The sequence below is a fragment of the Odontesthes bonariensis genome, unplaced genomic scaffold (assembly GCF_027942865.1).
Source record: "Odontesthes bonariensis isolate fOdoBon6 unplaced genomic scaffold, fOdoBon6.hap1 scaffold_212, whole genome shotgun sequence".
Classification (NCBI taxonomy): Eukaryota; Metazoa; Chordata; class Actinopteri; order Atheriniformes; family Atherinopsidae; genus Odontesthes; species Odontesthes bonariensis.
In genome coordinates, this window is record NW_027457421.1 from 1 (window position 1) to 20,000 (window position 20,000).

General features: G+C 44.4%; 1 protein-coding gene across 2 annotated transcripts in view; it reads right to left on the bottom strand.

The window, feature by feature from the left end:
- Nucleotides 1-7: 7 nt before the first annotated feature.
- The window catches only part of LOC142376227 (CAP-Gly domain-containing linker protein 3-like), a 33,075-nt gene continuing 13,082 nt past the window's right edge, over nt 8-20,000 (bottom strand). The window contains exons 3-15 of one of the 2 annotated variants that reach the window (XM_075459912.1): nt 17,180-17,319; nt 15,095-15,188; nt 13,416-13,577; nt 13,214-13,332; nt 12,869-13,105; nt 8,886-8,921; nt 8,543-8,678; nt 6,844-6,999; nt 6,626-6,757; nt 4,710-4,833; nt 4,533-4,600; nt 4,309-4,381; nt 8-3,708 (exon numbers count right to left, since the gene is read on the bottom strand). In XM_075459912.1, coding sequence (XP_075316027.1) covers nt 3,654-3,708; nt 4,309-4,381; nt 4,533-4,600; nt 4,710-4,833; nt 6,626-6,757; nt 6,844-6,999; nt 8,543-8,678; nt 8,886-8,921; nt 12,869-13,105; nt 13,214-13,332; nt 13,416-13,577; nt 15,095-15,188; nt 17,180-17,319 — 1,532 coding nt within the window. In that variant the 3' untranslated portion in view covers nt 8-3,653. The remainder of the gene's footprint in view (nt 3,709-4,308; nt 4,382-4,532; nt 4,601-4,709; nt 4,834-6,625; nt 6,758-6,843; nt 7,000-8,542; nt 8,679-8,885; nt 8,922-12,868; nt 13,106-13,213; nt 13,333-13,415; nt 13,578-15,094; nt 15,189-17,179; nt 17,320-20,000) is intronic. The other variant, XM_075459913.1, reaches the window with a different exon arrangement.

The window sequence follows — 20,000 nt, forward strand, 5'->3', positions numbered from 1 at the left end:
AACCAGCGCTGAGTTAGTTTCTCTGAGAGTGACGCAGATCCTTTACAGAAGGTTTTCCAGGACAGAACCAGGGATTCTGAAGGTTTTTAAGTCTGTCAGCTACAAACCGCTGATGTCTTACATTCCTGCTGATTGAGTTTTCATCGGTTTGCTTTGCTTTCAGGCAGCAGATTCACCTTCATTTCAGTTCAACACCTGCTTACAGAGACCTGTAACTATGGTGGTTTATCCAGCCAACATTTAGCGATGTCTTGGCATGCTTGTGGACACTATCGGGTGGAGTTTTAGTTGCTCCAAGTCAATAAAAAAACAGTTTTGAGCTGCCTTAAAGCAGGGACACAAACTCCTAAAAGCACTCAGCAGGAATGTAAAGCTCACACAGTCTGGAGTTACAGCGCTACACCAGTAAGAACCAGTGGTACAGACCGTGAAATACAGCAAAACCAAATGGCGAATATGTAAATGTGAAATGCTAAATATGACTTTTTTTTTTTTTAATCAATCATGAGATTATAGTGACATCCGGTGGCCAAACGAGCGAAAGCTCCACATTTACACAGTATGTTCAAAGCGGAGTGGCTTCACTGAGACATATTAACTGTACTGTAACTGTACGTTTACTGTACAAAGACATACTTCCACCATCACTGTGGCCAATAACGCTGATCTTCAGCTAAGATGAAGGAGTCGGCAGATCCTTTAGCATCGAACAGCTCGCTACGACAGCTCAGGTGTCGAGCAGCTTTGTAGCGTCACATTAACTGCGAAAAATATAAACAGTTGTAAACTACGACATGTGGATTAACTCCAGGTTATCAGGCTCTGGGATGAGATGAGATGGGATGGGATGGGATGGAAAGAATCTAAGATCATGAGCTTCGCCAGGTAAAGCAGTGAGTCATCTGCATATCGTCAGATCTGAGATTTAAGAACAATTCGTCAACGCAGGATTATCCCCCCAAAATTCGATTTGCTTTTTGAGAGATGTGTCAAATCTCACTCCTCAGCACTAAAACATTCAGTTTTTAGCTTAACTACATCACGAAACAGAGGGAGGAATTCGTTTGTACATCATGCAGCAATAAATTCTGCGTAAACTTTAAGAGTGCGAGTGTCAAAACGGTGCTGTTCCACAAGCTGAAAAAGACGTTTGTGTTCGCGGTGGAGACCACACAACTCAACCTAGAACTTGCCTAGAAATGTACTGTTTGTCTTCTTTCAAAGATTCTCGTCTCATTTAGCATTTATAGCTCGGATTTAACCTTTGAGCTTGAGTAGAAGTAGAAAGATTTGTTTCCTCGTCGACTGAATTCTGCAGCTGGTTGAGCTAAACGAAGCCTCCTCATGAGTGTTGGAGTCATAGTTATGATGCAGCTGAAGCTGATTCCACAGGCACAAACAGAACGGTTATCTACAGCGGTGTGCAGGAGCGAGCACAAAGAGCTTCCTGTTGGCCGAGGCTGCAGCGCGTGAGGGGAGGCGCTCAGTAAACTGTTGGTTCATTATGACCAAAGGATTTAAAATGTTACCAAAATTCTAGAGCCAGATACCACATTTCAAAAGGAAAGGTGCTACTTAGATAAATTGATTGTGTTGTTCAGAATTTCATTTGTAGTTCATTTATATGTATTAAAGAATAGAATAATCAATACAAATTGACACAGAGTAATTCCATAAATTCTTTTTTTTTTAAAGAAAAAAAGAAAAACGAACATTTCCATTTTCCGTTTTCTAGTAAACTTAGAATAATTTGAGCTTTAATTTAATAATTTATCTGCTCTGCAGGTAAAAATCATCATTTAAAAGCACGTTTATTTGACTTTAACATATTCAAGTTCACTGAAAAACTGTAGATTTTGAACCTGTATGGGTTTTGGCTCGTTTTTACTTTTTACTTTAACTTTTACTATTTTTATTCTCTTGTATATTATTTAGATATCTTTTTATATTTTTTGTGTATACAAAGCCAAGAGCTCCTGAACTAAATTTCATTGTGCCTGCATAGTAACAATAAAGATTCTTGATTCTAAATCCACACTTCATTAAAAGGCTCTTGAATTTTTTAAATCCTCCAGTAAACGAGGAGTAAACACCTCTGGATAATAATTTCCTCAGTTTGTTGGCATGCCTCGGCCGTCAGAGTTTTGTCTCTCTTTGCCGACAGAGTGGAAAGAGACGCTAAGACAGGAACCACTTCCACAGAGACGAGCACACCGTTAGCATGTTGCTGTTTATAGCTAAGCACATACCTCCAGAGATCTGAAACATCATGCACTCACGTAGAGTAACTTGTTGTGTTTTTCTTTTTTTTGTTGCAGATGCTCACATTCACAAAAGGTACCGAAGTCTTATCTAAATGGAGGAAGAGGAATGAGAGAAGGAGGGAGGAGAAAGAGAAAGAGAAGGGGGGAGCTTTTACAAAACTCTGGGCATCTCGTCCAGAATTTAAATCTCTATGCGAGCACATGGATTAATGATGACCGGACACAAAGATCTATGACTGATTATCATAAACAAATATTCAGATTCAGTTAAAGCTGACATTAAGTTTAGATTATTAGATTATTTTCAGACAGCAGCAGCACAAACAAAGAGGGGCTGAAAGCAACAAAGAAAATGAACCTTTTTTGGGTCAGTTAGCGGTTTTGGTTACCAACGTATAACGACTGTAGCTTCTCATAGATTTATAATATCCTACAGTTTAACGCTAACTGTTTTCATTTGGCAAAACACTAATGAATAATGTTAATCTGCTATAATGTCTAACTATATCTTTTTATCTATGAAACACTAAAAAAATGAAGTCTTAGACTTTTAGTCTGAAGGTAAAAATAAAATCCAGCTGCTTTTTGCGTCGTCAGATTTGGTGGAAAATGGCCGCCGCGGGTATGAAGTTAAGACCAGCTTTGAAACCGAGGATCCCAACAGTGGAGCGAAAGCCTCTTATTCACATCTGAGAGATAAAAAGACGATTAACCCTGTTTCCATTTCAGAGATTAAAGCATGCAGGTGATGCGAGAGCTTCACGCACAGTTTTAGATCGATGCTAATGGCTAACCATGCACACATGGTGTTGAAAGCAGCAGCTCGATCTGGGTCCAGCTTGAATAAACAAACCCCAAAAACCTGAAAGATTTTATGCAAAAGCTCCCAAACACTCTGGTCCACTCAGGTTTGGAATGAATGCCCCGTTGGTGCTCATGCAGAGGATTTAACAGGGTTTTAGGGGTATGAAAACATCAGGAAACTGGTTTTCGAGCTTCCTTTTTAAAATTTGGCGAGACCCAAACCGGCAGCAGGAAAAACAGAAGATGTAGCAGCTAAGATAAACTGCAGAGCAGTTCTTCTGCCCCAGAGAAAGGTGCAACAAAGACTAAACACCAGGCCGGGGCAGGGCAGCAATGTAAAAGAGTAAAATGGGCCTCACTTTAGCAGAGCTGAATCCTCAGTTAATCAAAGGAACGCAGGACGTTTAATCGGATACAAGGCACTATAGATTTTGCTATAGAACGGCTAAATTAGGAGGAGTTGGGCTGAGAGTGAGAGAGAAGAGGGACGAGATGAAAAACCGAGAGAAGAGTGAGCGATGGAGAGAAAGTGGAGCAGAGAGATCGGTCTGGTGGAGGAGTACAGGAGGAAGGGGGTGGGCGTGGTTAGGACTGCATCTCAGCGCGGAGCATCCACGGAAACCAGCAGCAGAACAGCAACCTGCAGCCGACCGAGGAGAAGATGGAGGCCAACAGGGCGGAGTGGGGCAGGAGGGGGAAGAAGAGGAGAAGAAGAAAAGATTTTAGCAAAGGGGGTGAAAATATCTGGAGTTCTGCTCACATCATGTTCACTTTGAATGGGTTTCAATTTGTTTAAAGCCCCCTGCTTTAAATTCAAGTTGTATTTACATGTAAAAGACATCAGCCTGAGTCCTTTTTCAAAGGTAAATAAACCCAACGGTGACAACAAGCTGTGTTGAAACGAGCTTTCAGCACCACCTGCTGGCCTGGAGGGGGAAAGCGGCACTATGGCTGCGTTAGTTTGCCACAGGACAATCGGTTCCCTGCTTTCCAAACACAACTAACGCGCCGATGGGAACCAAAGCGGTTCTCTGGTTTTAAAAATAAAGCCTCTGTTAGAGGTGGGGACACTTCCGAACCTCCACGCCACTTTCAGTGTGAAAAAGACACTTAAAGTCAGATTCTGTGGAGTTGATTTTTCATTTGGAAAGCATAAATACCATCAAACAAACAAACAAAGCTATCTCTTCCACGATGTTCTCATAATGAAGAACTCGTTGTGCGTCGCCTCAGTTCTCACCTGGATATGGAGCTCTCAGAAGTCAGATCTTTAGGAGATCGCATGGTGTTGAAGTTTCGTTTGGGCTGTGACACTGCATGACACAAACAAACAAATAAACAAACAAACAAACAAAAGAGCACAGGAGTTCTTGTTTTTGTCTTCTTCTGGGTTTATTTTGGCAGCTTTGACTGCTGGAGCATGACTATCACAAAAAAGAAAACGGTAATAAAAAGAGCACTTACTGGTGACCTGGTGGACTTTCTTCACCATCGAGTTGTCGTTCTGTGAGCCGTCTTTAGGGCCTCCGATTCTGGCAAAACGACCGGGAAAAGTGTTAAAATGTCTCCAGATATCCCAGTGTTCTGATCCCTTTTCTCTGATTTAACATAAATAACTTAAAAACTTTGATTCATCGTTACCTCTGGACTCGGGAGGGCGGAGCAAACACTCCATATTTGGGCAGGCAGCTGAAGTAACGGACCCCAAACACCGAGCCGTCGTGTTTCCCTGTGGGCTGATCCAGCTCCACACCGAACCAGTAACCTGCGGGGACACAAACAGACCAGGTCACGCCTGCCCTGCACCTTCCCGGGCTTTAACCGAGCAACTCTGCAGCTTTAAAACAAAGCAACCCTCTTTTCTAAGGACGGAAACGTTTGGTTTTAATGAGTCCTGAAGCAGAACCAGAACCCTCCCTCCTTCTCCTCAGAAACGTATCTCTACTGACCAACCTGATGAAGGAAATGGTTCAGTTACAACATTCTGCTGTTCGGAACAAGTGTTGGCCACATGCAGAGATGGGACCAAGTCACACATGTGCAATTCCCAAGTCATTTTTTCTTGGTCAAGTCAAAGTCAGCTCACCTTATTATTGCAATTTTACCTGCAGAATCTGATCTTAATAAAGTGAAAACACAAAGATATAAGTAACTGTCAGTAAACATCATGGGCCAATGTGTCCAACCTGTCCACCCCGTATCATATCAAGCTAACGTTAGCTAACTACCGACTAGGCTAACAGGATAATATTAGCTAATTTGACGAGCACTTACTGGTCAGAATGGATCTTCAAATGACGAACAAAGTTGGAAGTTGTCGTCTGGCTGTCTGAGATGTTGATGCCGCATGTCTTGCACTGAGCTGTTCGTCTTTTGCTGTCAAAATGGTAATTATGAAAGCCGAAGACAATGGCTGTGTTCGAAGCCGCATACTTCTCCTACTAACTTTCTGAGTTAGTATGCGAGTTTGAGTAAGTGAGAAGTTCCCGGATGCATACTAGATTCTCCTAGATGTTGGGTATGCATCATGAGGTTACTACTCATACTCAAACTACCCAAGATGCAACGTAACGTGACGTCGCCGATCGTCATTTCCTGTCAAAACGGCAGTTTCAAGCTAGCTACAACGAGGGTAGGTTCACTTCCTGTTTTCAAAACAAAAGCACCAATTGTATGGTAATGGCTTTCCCTGTGATAAAAGTCAACGGGTATTTTATTTTTGGGAAAATAACCGGAAGTGCGTTAGCTCACTGCGGCTAGCTTTAGTAGCGCCGAATTCGTGGGAACAAAAATTGTAAACAGCCGGTATTTTGTCAGGTTTTCAACACGTTGGGGATCTAATCGACTACTTTCTCACCTGAAAATGTTTCAAATGTTGCTAAAGTTTACAGAGTTTAGAGCTTAAGAGAAATCAGCTTCAGGCCGGCTGATTTCGGCTCGGGCAGGAGCGAAATGCATTGTGGGTAAACGCTCTGCATACTGTCTGATCGATGAGTATGCAGAATGGAAGTATGTAGTATGTAGTATGTAGTATGCGGTTTCGAACACAGACAATGACTCTCGGTCCTGCTGACATGTTGATGCATATCTGATATGAGTTTATTCTCTCTAAGAAACACTAAGGTATGCAGAGAGGGCATGGCCGACTGACAGGGTAGGGATCCAATCATGACGCCATTCTCAGCCTGCGCTCCTACCGGGTAATCGATGTTATTTTTTTAATCATTAATTTTATATTCAAACTGAAAACATGAACTGAATAACACTCAAGTCATTCAAGTCATCGTGTCTCAAATCAAGTCAAGTGCCAAGTCTTTAACTTCCAAGTCCGAGTCGAGTCTCAAGTCTCTCATTTTTTTGTCAAGTCAAGTCACAAGTCATCGAAACAGCTTCTGACTCAAACATGGAGATGCTCCTGCATCCTGTCAAACTGAGAGGTTGGATTTAAGGAAAGTTCTACTATCAGCGTTTATTAGCGATTACGCTGTGCAGGCAGATTTTAATACTTTAATAATAATCATTTTTCAGACCAACCCACTGAGGACCAGCAGACCCACCGGGAGCGAAGTCCGTCTTGCCGTAGAAGCGGACGATGCCGTGTTTCTGACCGGCAACCAGCACCTGATCTCCAACCTCCACGTTCATTCCCTCCGGGTCCAGACTGGCCACCGATGCCTTCTTCCTCTGAGCTGAGAGCAAAACAACGGACTCGGTTAGAGGGTGAACGTGGGCCTACAGAACACCAGAAAGGAGCCCAAAATCAGAGCTCACTTACCTTTCTCCCTCTCTTTCTCCTTCTTCTCTTTCTCCTTCCTGGTTTTTCCAGCGAGGCGGGAGGTCAGGTCCCTGCGGGGAGTTCGGGGGGTGGAGGTGACGGACGAAGGCGTCAGGTCCACGGACTTAGAAATCTTTGAAACGGGAGCGAAAATACCTGCATGGCCAAAGAAAAAGGGATGCACTGAAACCTCAAGTGGATGAAAATGAGTCGGAATGATGCAGAATTAGTAGTGCTGGGCAACAATTAAAATGTTTAATCTAATTAATCACATGATTTCCCTGATTAATCGCAATTAATCGCATTTGTACGCAGAATCCAAAAAAGAATCCAAAAGTAGCGTATAGCTTTTAGTATTTAGCTTTATTTTAAATGTGCTGCCATATGAATGAAAGTGCCATAACATTTGTTGTGCAAACACACTTTTAACATCAGCATCTTTCTGTAGTTTTTATGTAGAAGCCTCGCTCCACTGTCTGTTTCCTTGAATGACTTGCTGCTATCAGTTGTGTGTTTTGCCTTTAAGTGATATTTTAGACTGGAACTACTACGCTGAGAAGACAATTCAACTTGGCAGTGTTTACAGATGACTTTGGTTCTGTCGACTCCGCCGTCTGGAAGAACTTTAACATGAAAATGGCCGAGTAAAAGTTCCGTACCCTTCTCCATGTTTGGTGGATCCAAAGATTACTTTCTTTTCCTGTTCCACAGCAGACAGCAGCAGACTTTTACAAAATAAAAGCCTGTGAGCAGCAGACTTATACAAAATAAAAGCCTGTGAGCGACAGACTTTTACAAAATAAAAGCCTGTGAGCAGCAGAATTTTACAAAATAAAAGCCTGTGAGCAACAGACTTTTACAAAATAAAAGCCTGTGAGCAACAGACTTTTACAAAATAAAAGCCTAAATAAAACCTGGTTCGAGTCCCGCATCAGACGGCCCTGTGCTACGTGTTGTTCCCCCTCTCTCTGCCCCCTGCTTCCTGTCTCTCTGAACTTCCCTATCCATTAAAGGCACAAAAGCCCCCCCCCCAAAAAATGTATTATTATTTTTTATTTTGTTTAATATAATAAAACCTGCATTAATGCGCGATAAAATATTTATCGGCATTAAATAATTAACGAGTTAACTCGCCCAGCCCTAAAAATAATCTTTAAGATCTAATATCTAATAATAACTTTCCTATCCATTAAAGGCACAAAAGCCCCCCCAAATGATTTTTTAAATTTTTTTAAAAAGAAGAATAAATAAATAAAACATGCGCGATAAAATATTTATCGGCGTCAAACAATTAGCGAGTTAACGCGATAATAACAAGTTAACTCATTTAATGTGACATTCTGTGCATATGACACCTGAAAGTATTTTATCTGCACTCTTCACATTTTTTAAAATTTTCATTATTATTATTATTTTTAAATTTTTACATTTTTAAATTTTAAATTTTAAATTTTAAATTTTAAATTTTAAATTTTAAATTTTTTATTTTTTATTTTTTATTTTTTATTTTTTATTTTTTATTATTTTTTTTTTAACGATTTTATTGCCTTCTTGTGATTTTATGTAGCTGTGAAGCACTTTGAATTACCTTGTGTATGAATTGTGCTCTATATATAAAATTGCCTTGCCTTGCCTTAACTCGCCCAGCCCTAGGAATTAGCTTTAAAAACATCCCGCCTCGTCTCTCAGCAGCCGTTACCTAGTTTCGGAGGGCAGATGAAGTAGCGGACGCCGCCCACGCTGCCGTCGTTCTTTCCCTCCGGCTCGTCCAGCTCCACGCCGACCCACTGACCGCTGGCGAACTCCGTGGTGCCGCAGAACCTCAGAGTTCCAGCCTGAGAAAGAGACGAGGAGAGACAAGCCCCCTGAAGCCCACTTTTGGAACATGGCCGCAAACATGCTTTCGCTGGTTTGGGTGTACAGTATGGAGGCAGTTCAGCTGCTGCACTTAATGAATGGGGGGGTAGGGGGCAGATTTTAACTGTGACAGGAGGACTACATGTTAGTCAGTTAGTCTACAATCAAGTCGGCGTCTAACCAACCTGTCTGAGGTTTGCAGCTGGGCTGTTGTCTTTGCTCTGGTAAGAAATCAGTAAGAAATGCATGGGATAAGTCATCGTCAGATCAGAGAGATGTTAAGCACACATGCTCACAGCTTTCTAATCCCATCTGGGAGGGCTGCATCCAAAGGAAACCGCTTCAACACTTTTATCTGACGCTGTTTTTCTTACAGCTAGAGCGACCGACTGCAGCACCACCGACGCCTCTGAGGACAGATTTGCAGCCTTAAAAGATGATCATCAAACCTTCTGCTGTGGATATTTTTAACATCCATAGTTTGATGTTTGGGAAAACTGCACAAAAACCAAATGTAATCTAATCAGAAAGCAGCCGATAAGGCAAGATCTGCTCTCTTTGCACAACTTTCCCATGTAAGCGGATTGTTCACCTTCCCGCTCTGTTCCACTCCTCACAGCGAACGATGGCGACCGAGAGAGAAAGACTGTTGTTGGAGTTGGAGCTTGTGGATGTTGAAATGCAAATAATTCTGACCAAATGTTGACCGGCACACAGTAAACTCTTTCAGAAATGGCGGCGTTGCTGTTCTGAGAGGAAGGAGCTAAACCGGGAAAGAGATTCCGGAAATGATGTTGTAACCCTTGCGGTCTACGCAAGTACAGACAAGTACGCATATTGGGAAACGGCTCTTGTTGTTCAGTCTCCGTCGACTCCAATTGATTCTGGTGCTAGCCTAAAGTGAGGAGACCCATCCAATATGGCGGCGACGCTGTTACGTTCCAGCACGCCATGAGGCGTCTACGTATATTAAGTCTATGCAGAGACCGAGGAGCACCTGTAGCGGTGATGTTAGCTGCTGGTTTATCTTTATTTTATTACTCCATGCTTCGTGGTGTTTGCTGTAACTGTGTGAATGTGATGCAGAGAAGAAGTGGAAGTTAAAGAATCCTAGTTTTAACGATGAAGATTGCCTCTGGGGAATGACTCTGCCGTTGGTTGAGAAGCAGCTAAAGTGGCCAGTATTACTTTGATTATTTATTGGTACCAGCGACAATTCTAAGAATGCTATTTCTTTAATGATTACAACAACTAACGTTGTCTTTTACTTCGAGAGAGAAAGACTGTTGTTGGAGTCGGAGCTCGTTGATGTTGAAATGCAAATAATTTTGACCAAATGTTGACCGGCACACAGTAAACTCTTTCAGAAATGGCGGCGTTGTTGGAAGGCGCTAAACCGGAAAAGAGATTCCGGAAATGATGCTGTTAGCCGACCAATCACAACCCTTGCAGTCTCCGTGCCAACGCACGCAAGCGACGGAGAGCGTCTCCAGGAGGGTCTCCGTAGGCGACTATAAATCAGCCTTAACAGCCTCTGCGTGACCACAGCGTCGGATTGGCGGATAGCGACGGAGAAGCATACCGAGGCCTTTCCCCGAGCATTTCCTGTTCGTGACAGCAACAGATCACAACTCAATGTCAAAGTCTCTATGATCAGCATCAGTCTATCCCCAGAGCCGGCTGTGAACCCATCAGAACAGTTGCTGGTGGTCCTGCACCTCTAAGCTGGTTGCTAACCCCCCAAGAAAACCCAAAAGGAATAATAATATGAATCAATAATAATATGAATCAATAACTACCGGCATACTGAGGAGGGACAGAATGAGTGTAGCTGAAAAGAGCCACGAACGTGGGGGTGAGACTCACTGAACTCACCTTGTCTTCCCTGTGGAAGTGGTTTGGATCCAAATGATGGACAGATTAATACAATGTGCAAACTTTGTCATCGGCGGGTGAACGCCAAAGCAGGAAACTACCTGGGGTCCATTTCACAAAGCAGGTTCAACAAACTCTGAGTCTAATCCTGAACTCTGAGTGGATCTACTCTGAGACAGAAAACTCTGAGTTTCCGGTTCCAGAAACGCTGATTTGAGTGAGTTTAATCAACTCTGAGTAGGTTCACCTTGAGTCTTGAGCCAGCATCAATGGAGCCCCGATTCGATAAGTCACCATGGCAACGGGGAAGAAGAGGGGCTACGTTTTTCACCAACCTCGAATTGGAAATCTTAATGCGCTCATATGCTAGAGTTACCCCTCTTTCTCGGGTTTGAGTTACCTCCCCTTGTGAAACAGAAAACTCAGAGTTTCCCTCATTTCAGGGTTAATAAACTCAGAGTTTCCCTCATTTCAGGGTTAATAAACTCAGAGTTTATGACTCATGTCCCGTATGAAAAGCAGGATTTAAATGTACCAGAGTCACGTGATCCAGACTTTTATTTATCTATCGTTTTTATTTGACTACATGGGAGAAAACTTTAGTTTCTAACTCTGTTTTTGCACATTGTTTACAGGGTTTCACTTAACTTTGGTTAATAAACTCTGTTCTAAAGCTTGACTATGTTAACTTTATCAGCATGCTTCTTGAAATGAACAGCGTTAACTAACGACATCGTGATCAGGATCGGGTATTTTTTGGGACACACGCCACTCAAAGGAGGTTTTCAGGTTGGACAAACAAATGAACAATGTCGTCAGGACTAGTTTTTTCCAGCTGCGTCTCCTGGCCAAAGTTAAAATGTTTTTAAGTCGTCATGACCTTGAGAAAGCCATCCACACTGGAAAAAATCAAAGTCTTACCAAGTATATTTGTCTAATTTCTAGTCAAAATATCTCATTACACTTAATATAAGACACAACTGCCTAACAAGTACCATTTCAGCCAGATATAGGGACTTGTTTGAAGACAATACATCCGGAATATCTTGTTAAATGAAAAAGTCTTGAAAACAAATTGTTTTGAGTCGGATTTCATATGAAACAAGCTTTTTTTTTACATTTGAAGAGGTTTTTAAGCTAATTTCAAGGTCACTTTTAACTCAAAAGTCCTAAATATCACATCTTATTTCAAGAAATCTTGACAAGCCGATTTTCCCTAGTTCCACTGGCAGATTTTTTTGCTTATTTCAAGCAAAAACGCCTTTTATTTGTTTTTTTTTAACTTATTTTTGGAGGGGCGTTTTTTCCAGTGTGTAAAGCACTTTGGTACATCGTAAGGATTGTCTGTAAAGGGCTGTATAAATAAAATACATTTACATCTCCAGCTCGTAAAGCCGACCAATCGCTGCAGTCAGTACCGGCATTAATGCACCATCTAGTTTCCATTTTGAGGAGGCGCACGTCAGGCCCCCGTACACGTGGTGGTGGATGGATGTGTTTCTGTTAGGGGCCGACGGACAGATTCTGGCTGTGTTCGAAACCACATAATACATACTGCATACTTCCATACTGCATACTCATCGATCAGACAGTATGCAGAGCGTTTACCCACAATGCATTTCGCTCCTGCCCGAGCCGAAATCAGCCGGCCTGACGCTGATTTCCCTTAAGCTCTAAACTCTGTCAACTTTAGCAACATTTGAAACATTTTCAGGTGAGAAAGTAGTCGTTTAGATCCCCAACGTGTTGAAAACCTGACAAAATACCGGCTATTTACAATTTTGTTCCCACGAATTCGGCGCTACTAAAGCTAGCCGCAGTGAGCAACGCACTTCCAGATATTTTCACAAAATAAAATATCCGTTGCCTTTTATCATAGGGAAAGCCATTACCATACAATTGGTGCTTTTGTTTTGAAAACAGGAAGTGAACCTACCCTCGTTGTAGCTAGCTTGAAACTGCCGTTTTGACAGGAAATGACGATCGGCGACGTCATGTTACGTTGCATCTTGGGTAGTTTGAGTATGAGTAGTAACCTCATGATGCATACCCAACATTTCGGAGAATCTAGTATGCATCCGGGAACTTCTCGCTCACTCAAACTCGCTTACTCAAACTCGCTTACTAACTCAGAAAGTTAGTAGGAGTAGTAGGAGAAGTATGCGGTTTTCGAACACAGCCATAGATTGGTCTCAGGAAAAGGAAACAAATGCAAGTGTGGTTCCCAGCATGAAGCATGGAGGAGGTGGTGTGATGGTATGTAAGGGGCTTTGTCGGTTTGATGAAGACAAACCTTCATGTCGTCCAGCATCACGCGGTCCCCGAGCTTCAGCCCCAGCGAGGACAGCATCAGGTTTCCTGGGATGTTGTCGTAGTTGAGCAACGTGGCTCTGGGGAGGTTGCAGCTCAGGGGGACGGCCTCCAGCAGCAGCTGCCGCAGCTCCTTGGCCACCATGGCCGCCTCCGCCTTGTCCAGACTCATGTCCATCGGGTCCGGCACCACCTCTGCCGGAACCTGGCCCCTATCGTTCTGCAGAAACAAAACGGGAGGGTTCGTAGAGCTCAGATACAGATGGACCAACCATCAAACTGCTGCACGTGGCTCCGTATCTGCACTACTTTAGTAAGGCGTCTGTACCCGGATGGTGGGATTAGCTCCGTGCTCCATCAGACATTTGACTGCACCCAAGCACAGGTTGGAGGCAGCGATGTGGATGGCTGTTCCGTAATGGAAGTCGCTGCACGTGGAGTTCAACACTGTGGAGAACGCAGAAGGATAACCTCCATGATTGGCTTTCTCCTTTTCATTGAGCTACAGCTAAATATCCAGTGGTGCATACCTCTGGGTTTGGCCGCTTTGAGCAGGACTCGGATCAGTTCTGGGACGTCGAAGTAGGCGGCGTAGTGCAGAGCGTTCATGTTGGTCCAGCGGCTCCTCAGACTGACGTCGGCGCCCAGAGAGATCAGCTGACTGGTGAGACGCAGAGCCGCAGCCGGATCACCTGCAAACACGAGGAGGACAAAACTAAAAGTGATAGAACTGATGTTGGTTACAGACTTGTTTTCTTAGCCTGGATTTACTACAGTGGCAGGAAAAAGTTGCAGAAATGTTCTTGTTCCTGCATGAATTTGAGCTAGGAGTAGTTTTAAATCTCTATACTTTTTACTTTTCGTTGACTAGAAACTGTCCTCTTACTCCGCTACATTAAGGGCGGTTTATGGTCGGAAACCAGGTCGTCTGCGTGTGTGTCGCAGTTAACGCAGACATGCCCCCCCCCCTTACGCAGACACTCTGGTGCACCTCCCCAAAATTGTAACTCACAGCAGACAGTGCCGTAGATATCGTCGCAGGGAGGAGAGAAAGGAGGCCTCTGATTGGTCAACTCTACATCCGCTCTACACAATGCGTATTTCCGGTTTGCTAACCGGCTAATGGTGACGCTAACCGTGCTAACCGTGACGATTCTTTCGCCTCTCTGCCAGCTCCAGTAGTAGCAATATTTCTTCTATTTCTAGATCGATCAGCTGCATCTCAATCAAAGTGCGCACTCGTCCAGTCGCCATTGTTGTTGAATGACCTCCGTAACCGTAACACCCACAATCCTAGCTTGTTCGTGATTGTCCTTCTTGCGTTGTGGCGTGGGATTAACATAGCGCAGACCGCGCTTCAAAAGTGGGCATAAATCAAAAATAACTGCGTCATACCTGCGACAAGCTCACTGCGACACACTGCTGCGAGAGTATACACGGCCCTTAAGGCTACAATGAGCTGGTTACTTTTCTTCTTACCTCTTTGGTATTCTGCGCCTCATTATTTTTATCCCCCCGCGTACGCCTCATTTTAATGTTTTATTCTGACAGAGAGAGAGACTTCCGCCAAAGGCTCTACCACCTGACTGTGTTCCACCAATCAGACGCAGCCGTGCAGTCTGGTCACGTGACCGTACTCGATCTCAGCGGCGGGACGGGTTAGCTTTAGCATTAGCAGTCGTAGCAAACAAACAAAGAAACAGATGAAAAATGTCAGAACCAACGGTGGGAAATGAAGACGCAGACGAGGCCTCGTACTGAAAGCATGTTTACCTTACAAAGAGTGAGAAACAGCAGCTGCATTATGTGTCTTCTGTGTCAACCAAAACAAACGCACATTTCAGCAGAAACTCAACATCTAACTTGAGGAAACATGTAGCGGTAAGTTTCCTAAACTCGTTTTCCCCCATGGATAGGTGAATGTTTGTTTTTTAGGTTACATATGGGTTACATATGTTTTACACATTTCCTAAATCTGTTTTATTTTTTACTGAAGTTCCTGAATTTACCTGGATAATTTTAATTTAAGCTATTTTGTAATTAATTAATTACATTTTAATTTATTTTATCAATTGCATGAACTCTAATTTGCCTAAAGATGATTATTTAGTATTTTTGTCTGTCTGATTGAAGACAGAATGTGAGGGGTTCTTAAGGAGTCATCGTTCACATCTCCAACTGATTTCAGGGTGTTTAAACGGCAGCTTACCAACTCCGTGCGCTCCGGCCTTACAGCTGTAGTGAAGCAGCGTCATGTCGGTCAAACCATCGCGGTCGTTCACATGGCAACCACGCTTCAGGATCTGAGACACACAGAGAAAAAGGCCGAAAAATGACTTTTTGATGACTGATGATTGATATACTTCAGTTTGTTTGTTCTAATCAATAGCAAAAAGGGGGAAAATTATAACTATCTATATAATAACACTGATTTCCACAGATTTACCTTTAAATGTGACCTTTAGAGACGCCATGCCTCTGCATCATGTGAATATTTTTTCAGTTTAAAGTCACTTAACCTGGTTTCTGTTCAATTATCTAATGAATATTCTCCAGAAAACAGTGTACAAAATATTAATTACACTTTATAACACGTGCGAGTGGAAGTGAAGAGAAGTCGTGAACCTTCACGTTTCTGTACACGTGCTGCTGGATAAAAATACAGGTTGGAGAAAGTGTGTTAAAAGATGCATAAAGAGGAAATAAAGTGAGTTATCTGTGGGCAGCAGCTGCAGGAGGCAGACGGAGAGCTGAGGATGTTCAGCAGAGCAGAAACAGAGATGTTGGGGTCCCAAACATCCCACCATGCTGCTCTGAGACCACCTGAGTTAAAGCAGGACTCTAACTCAGCCTGATTTCTGTTTCTGAGTCCCATCCTCGCCTATTCTCTCCTCTGAGTCAGCTTCATGCTGAGGCAAGATGGAGCCTCGGTGACTTTCAGAGTCTCTCTTCCCCTGCAGCACTTCCTCTCCCTGCATGCAGTCATCCTAACTGGGTCATCATCACAGTGAGAGAGTGTGAGCGTCCTGAAGCCGAGGCGGCTTTCCAGCGGATAAACCATTAAACATAGATCAAATGCTTTGTGTTTCTGGAGCAGGGCTGCAGGACGTTTGGGATGGAAGAGACTCTCAGTGACTCTGAGCAACTTCAGACCTCACCACCCTCTGAATGTGGCTGCCAAACGTGTCGGAAATACAGAAACAAGCTGCAGTCACGTCGGCATTCTGCGGCTCTGAGTGCGTTGTTGTATCTTTAATCATTGTTATTCACATTCATATTTAGTTAAATATTATATAGATAGTATTTGCAATATTTGGAACATTTTCAGGTGAGAAAGTAGTCGTTTAGATCCCCAACGTGTTGAAAACCTGACAAAATACCGGCTGTTTACAATTTTGTTCCCACGAATTCGGCGCTACTAAAGCTAGCCGCAGTGAGCTAACGCACTTCCTGTTATTTTCACAAAATAAAATACCCGTTGCCTTTTATCATAGGGAAAGCCATTACCATACAATTGGTGCTTTTGTTTTGAAAACAGGAAGTGAACCTACCCTCGTTGTAGCTAGCTTGAAAATGTCGTTTTGACAGGAAATGACGATCGGCGACGTCACGTTACGTTGCATCTTGGGTAGTTTGAGTATGAGTAGTAACCTCATGATGCATACCCAACATTTCAGAGAATCTAGTATGCATCCGGGAACTTCTCGCTTACTCAAACTCGCATACTAACTCAAAAAGTTAGTAGGAGTTGTAGGAGTAGTATGCGGTTTCGAACACAGCCCCAGCCTTGGAGAAGGAGCTGAAATGGTTCCAGGAACTGAGGGCCGTGGTCCCTAGTTCCTGTATGTGCGAATGCGGGAAAAAACGTCCCCGTTCCTGAAAAGGTTATAGGAACTGCAGAAGGTTCCTACAGTGGGAATGCGGCTAATGTGTGTGTGTGTTCAGGGGGGTGAACCTGGGACAATGTGACAATGAGCCTGAGTCAGGATTCAGGCTCCATGCCAGCTCCCTACAGAACCAGAGCTGCTACATTCCTGTTAGCTTCTTTAGCTTTAGCATCAGCTCATTACCCCGAGCAGACTCAGGTTCAAGTACGTAAATCAGGGAGATGAAATGCACTTTTATTTCCAGCAGTTTCTTGACCGTTTAATCTTTTGAGTGCTCTCTTTGTGCTACAGTTTTCAACCTGCAGGTTCTATACACGAGCTTTGCAGTTGATGTTCCCTCTGCGGTCGTTTCAGAAAATGGCGTGCAACAAAAAGCCGATGGAAAAACAGGACGGAGCGTTTCCCACCTCGTTGCCGATGACGTCGATCTTGTGCTGCACCTGAGGAACCCACTGCCGGATGATGGCGAACAGCTCGGGGACGGTGGTCTGAGGATCCATGAGGATCTCCAGGCAGGCCGGGTCGTTGGGGTCAAAGAAGGTGAACGCTGGAGACAGAAACGGCCGGGAAGAGTTAGAGGAGAAACCGAACCTAGGAAGGCAAAGGGAAGGGAGCGAGGAAGGGAGCGAGGAAGGGAGCGAGGAAGGGAGCGAGGAAGGGAGCGAGGAAGGGAGCGAGGAAAGGAGCGAGGAAGGGAGCGAGGAAGGCAAAGGGAAGGGAGCGAGGAAGGGAGTGAGGAAGGCAAAGGGAAGGGAGCGAGGAAGGGAGCGAGGAAGGGAGCGAGGAAGGGAGCGAGGAAGGGAGCAAGGAAGGGAGCGAGGAAGGGAGCGAGGAAGGCAAAGGGAAGGGAGCGAGGAAGGGAGCGAGGAAGGGAGTGAGGAAGGCAAAGGGAAGGGAGCGAGGAAGGGAGCGAGGAAGGCAAAGGGAAGGGAGCGAGGAAGGGAGCGAGGAAGGCAAAGGGAAGGGAGCGAGGAAGGGAGCAAGGAAGGGAGTGAGGAAGGGAGCGAGGAAGGGAGCGAGGAAGGGAGCGAGGAAGGCAAAGGGAAGGGAGCGAGGAAGGGAGCGAGGAAGGCAAAGGGAAGGGAGCGAGGAAGGGAGCGAGGAAGGGAGCGAGGAAGGCAAAGGGAAGGGAGCGAGGAAAGGAGCGAGGAAGGGAGCGAGGAAGGGAGCGAGGAAGGGAGCGAGGAAGGGAGTGAGGAAGGGAGTGAGGAAGGAAGTGAGGAAGGGAGCGAGGAAGGCAAAGGGAAGGGAGCGAGGAAGGGAGCGAGGAAGGGAGCGAGGAAGGGAGCGAGGAAGGGAGTGAGGAAGGGAGTGAGGAAGGAAGTGAGGAAAGGAGTGAGGAAGGGAGTGAGGAAGGGAGCGAGGAAGGGAGCGAGGAAGGGGGTGAGGAAGGGAGTGAGGAAGGGAGTGAGGAAGGGAGTAAGGAAGGGAGTGAGGAAGGGAGCGAGGAAGGGAGCGAGGAAGGGAGTGAGGAAGGGAGTGAGGAAGGGAGCGAGGAAGGGAGCGAGGAAGGGAGCGAGGAAGGGAGCGAGGAAGGGAGTGAGGAAGGGAGTGAGGAAGGGAGTAAGGAAGGGAGTGAGGAAGGGAGCGAGGAAGGGAGCGAGGAAGGGAGTGAGGAAGGGAGCGAGGAAGGGAGCGAGGAAGGGAGCGAGGAAGGGAGCGAGGAAGGCAAAGGGAAGGGAGCGAGGAAGGGAGTGAGGAAGGGAGTGAGGAAGGAAGTGAGGAAGGGAGTGAGGAAGGGAGCGAGGAAAGAAGTGAGGAAGGGAGTGAGGAAGGGAGCGAGGAAGGGAGTGAGGAAGAGGAAGGGAGTGAGGAAGGGGAAAGGAGTGAGGAAAGGAGTGAGGAAAGGATGCATGTCAGAGGTAACCTCTGGGCCCTGCCAGCCCTGCAGCTCTGAGGCAGATTCTCTTTCACTGACTCAGTGAAATCACCCTGAAAGCAAACTTTCCTTCAGTGAACAGCGAAAGCTAACTTTGCAGGTTTCAGTCTTCTTCAGTAAGCGTCTCTAACGGCTGCAACAAAGTTGGGTGCAAAAAATAGTCACCATGACAACAAAAAGTCAGAAATGAATAACAACCAAAGGATTGCTTCCCAGCAGAGATGGGACCAGGTCACACATGTGCAAGTCCCAAGTCTTAGCTTTCACGTCTCGAGTCATTTTTCTTGGTCAGCTCACCTTATTATTGCAATTTTACCTGCAGAATCTGATCTTAATAAAGTGAAAACACAAAGATATCAGCAACTGTCAGTAAACATCATTGGCCAATGTGTCCAACCTGTCCACCCCGTATCATATCAAGCTAACGTTAGCTAACTACCGACTAGGCTAACAGGATAATTTGACGAGCACTTACTGGTCAGAATGGATCTTCAAATGACGAACAAAGTTGGAAGTTATGCTAGATGCTTAACACTCAAGTCATTCAAGTCATCGTGTCTCAAGTCAAGTGCCGAGTCTTTAACTTCCAAGTCCGAGTCGAGTCTCAAGTCTTTTATTTTATGTCAAGTCAAGTCACAAGTCATCAAAACAGCGACTCGAGTCGACTTGAGTCCCCATCTCTGTTTCCCAGTAACAAAGGAAACCTTGAAAGCTCTGTTGCTTATTCACTGTGGAAAATGAATCTATTAAAGCAGGTTAACGAGTTCCATCCTTGGGACGGCCATGTTTACTCACTGTTCTTATTTACTTGCTGTTTACCTTCTAATTCGGGCTGTAAATCTACTCCAGTAGGTTTAAAATAAATCTCTTTGTAACGGCGATCCAGCACTTTGGATGGAGATGCAGACACACTATTTCCCTTCCCTGGCATTACATTTATTTTTGGCCACAAGAACAATAACTGATCAAAATCATTGAATAAGACTCGAGTCAATATTTCCCCAAAATCACTTCTCTGGGGACTAATATCTATCCAACAACCAGAGCATTGATCCACGGTAAACATCAGCTGTTAAACCATGAGAATTTATTTAGTGACCTAGTGGCCACTGGTGGTATTACATCTCCCCTGTTTGGAACTCAGTTAGTGAGTAAACTGAGAGTTTATGGCCCTTATTTAGGTTACAGCTACTTGGATTTGACCTGATTTATTCAAAAAGCATCTACGACATGCAAAAATGTAAAAGAAACCAACAAAAATCAGCATTTCTGTGGTAAATCCTGTAAAACGAGCGACTTGTTCAGGCTGAGCTCTCAGATTGAAGCAGAGCAGAATACTTTCTGTCAGG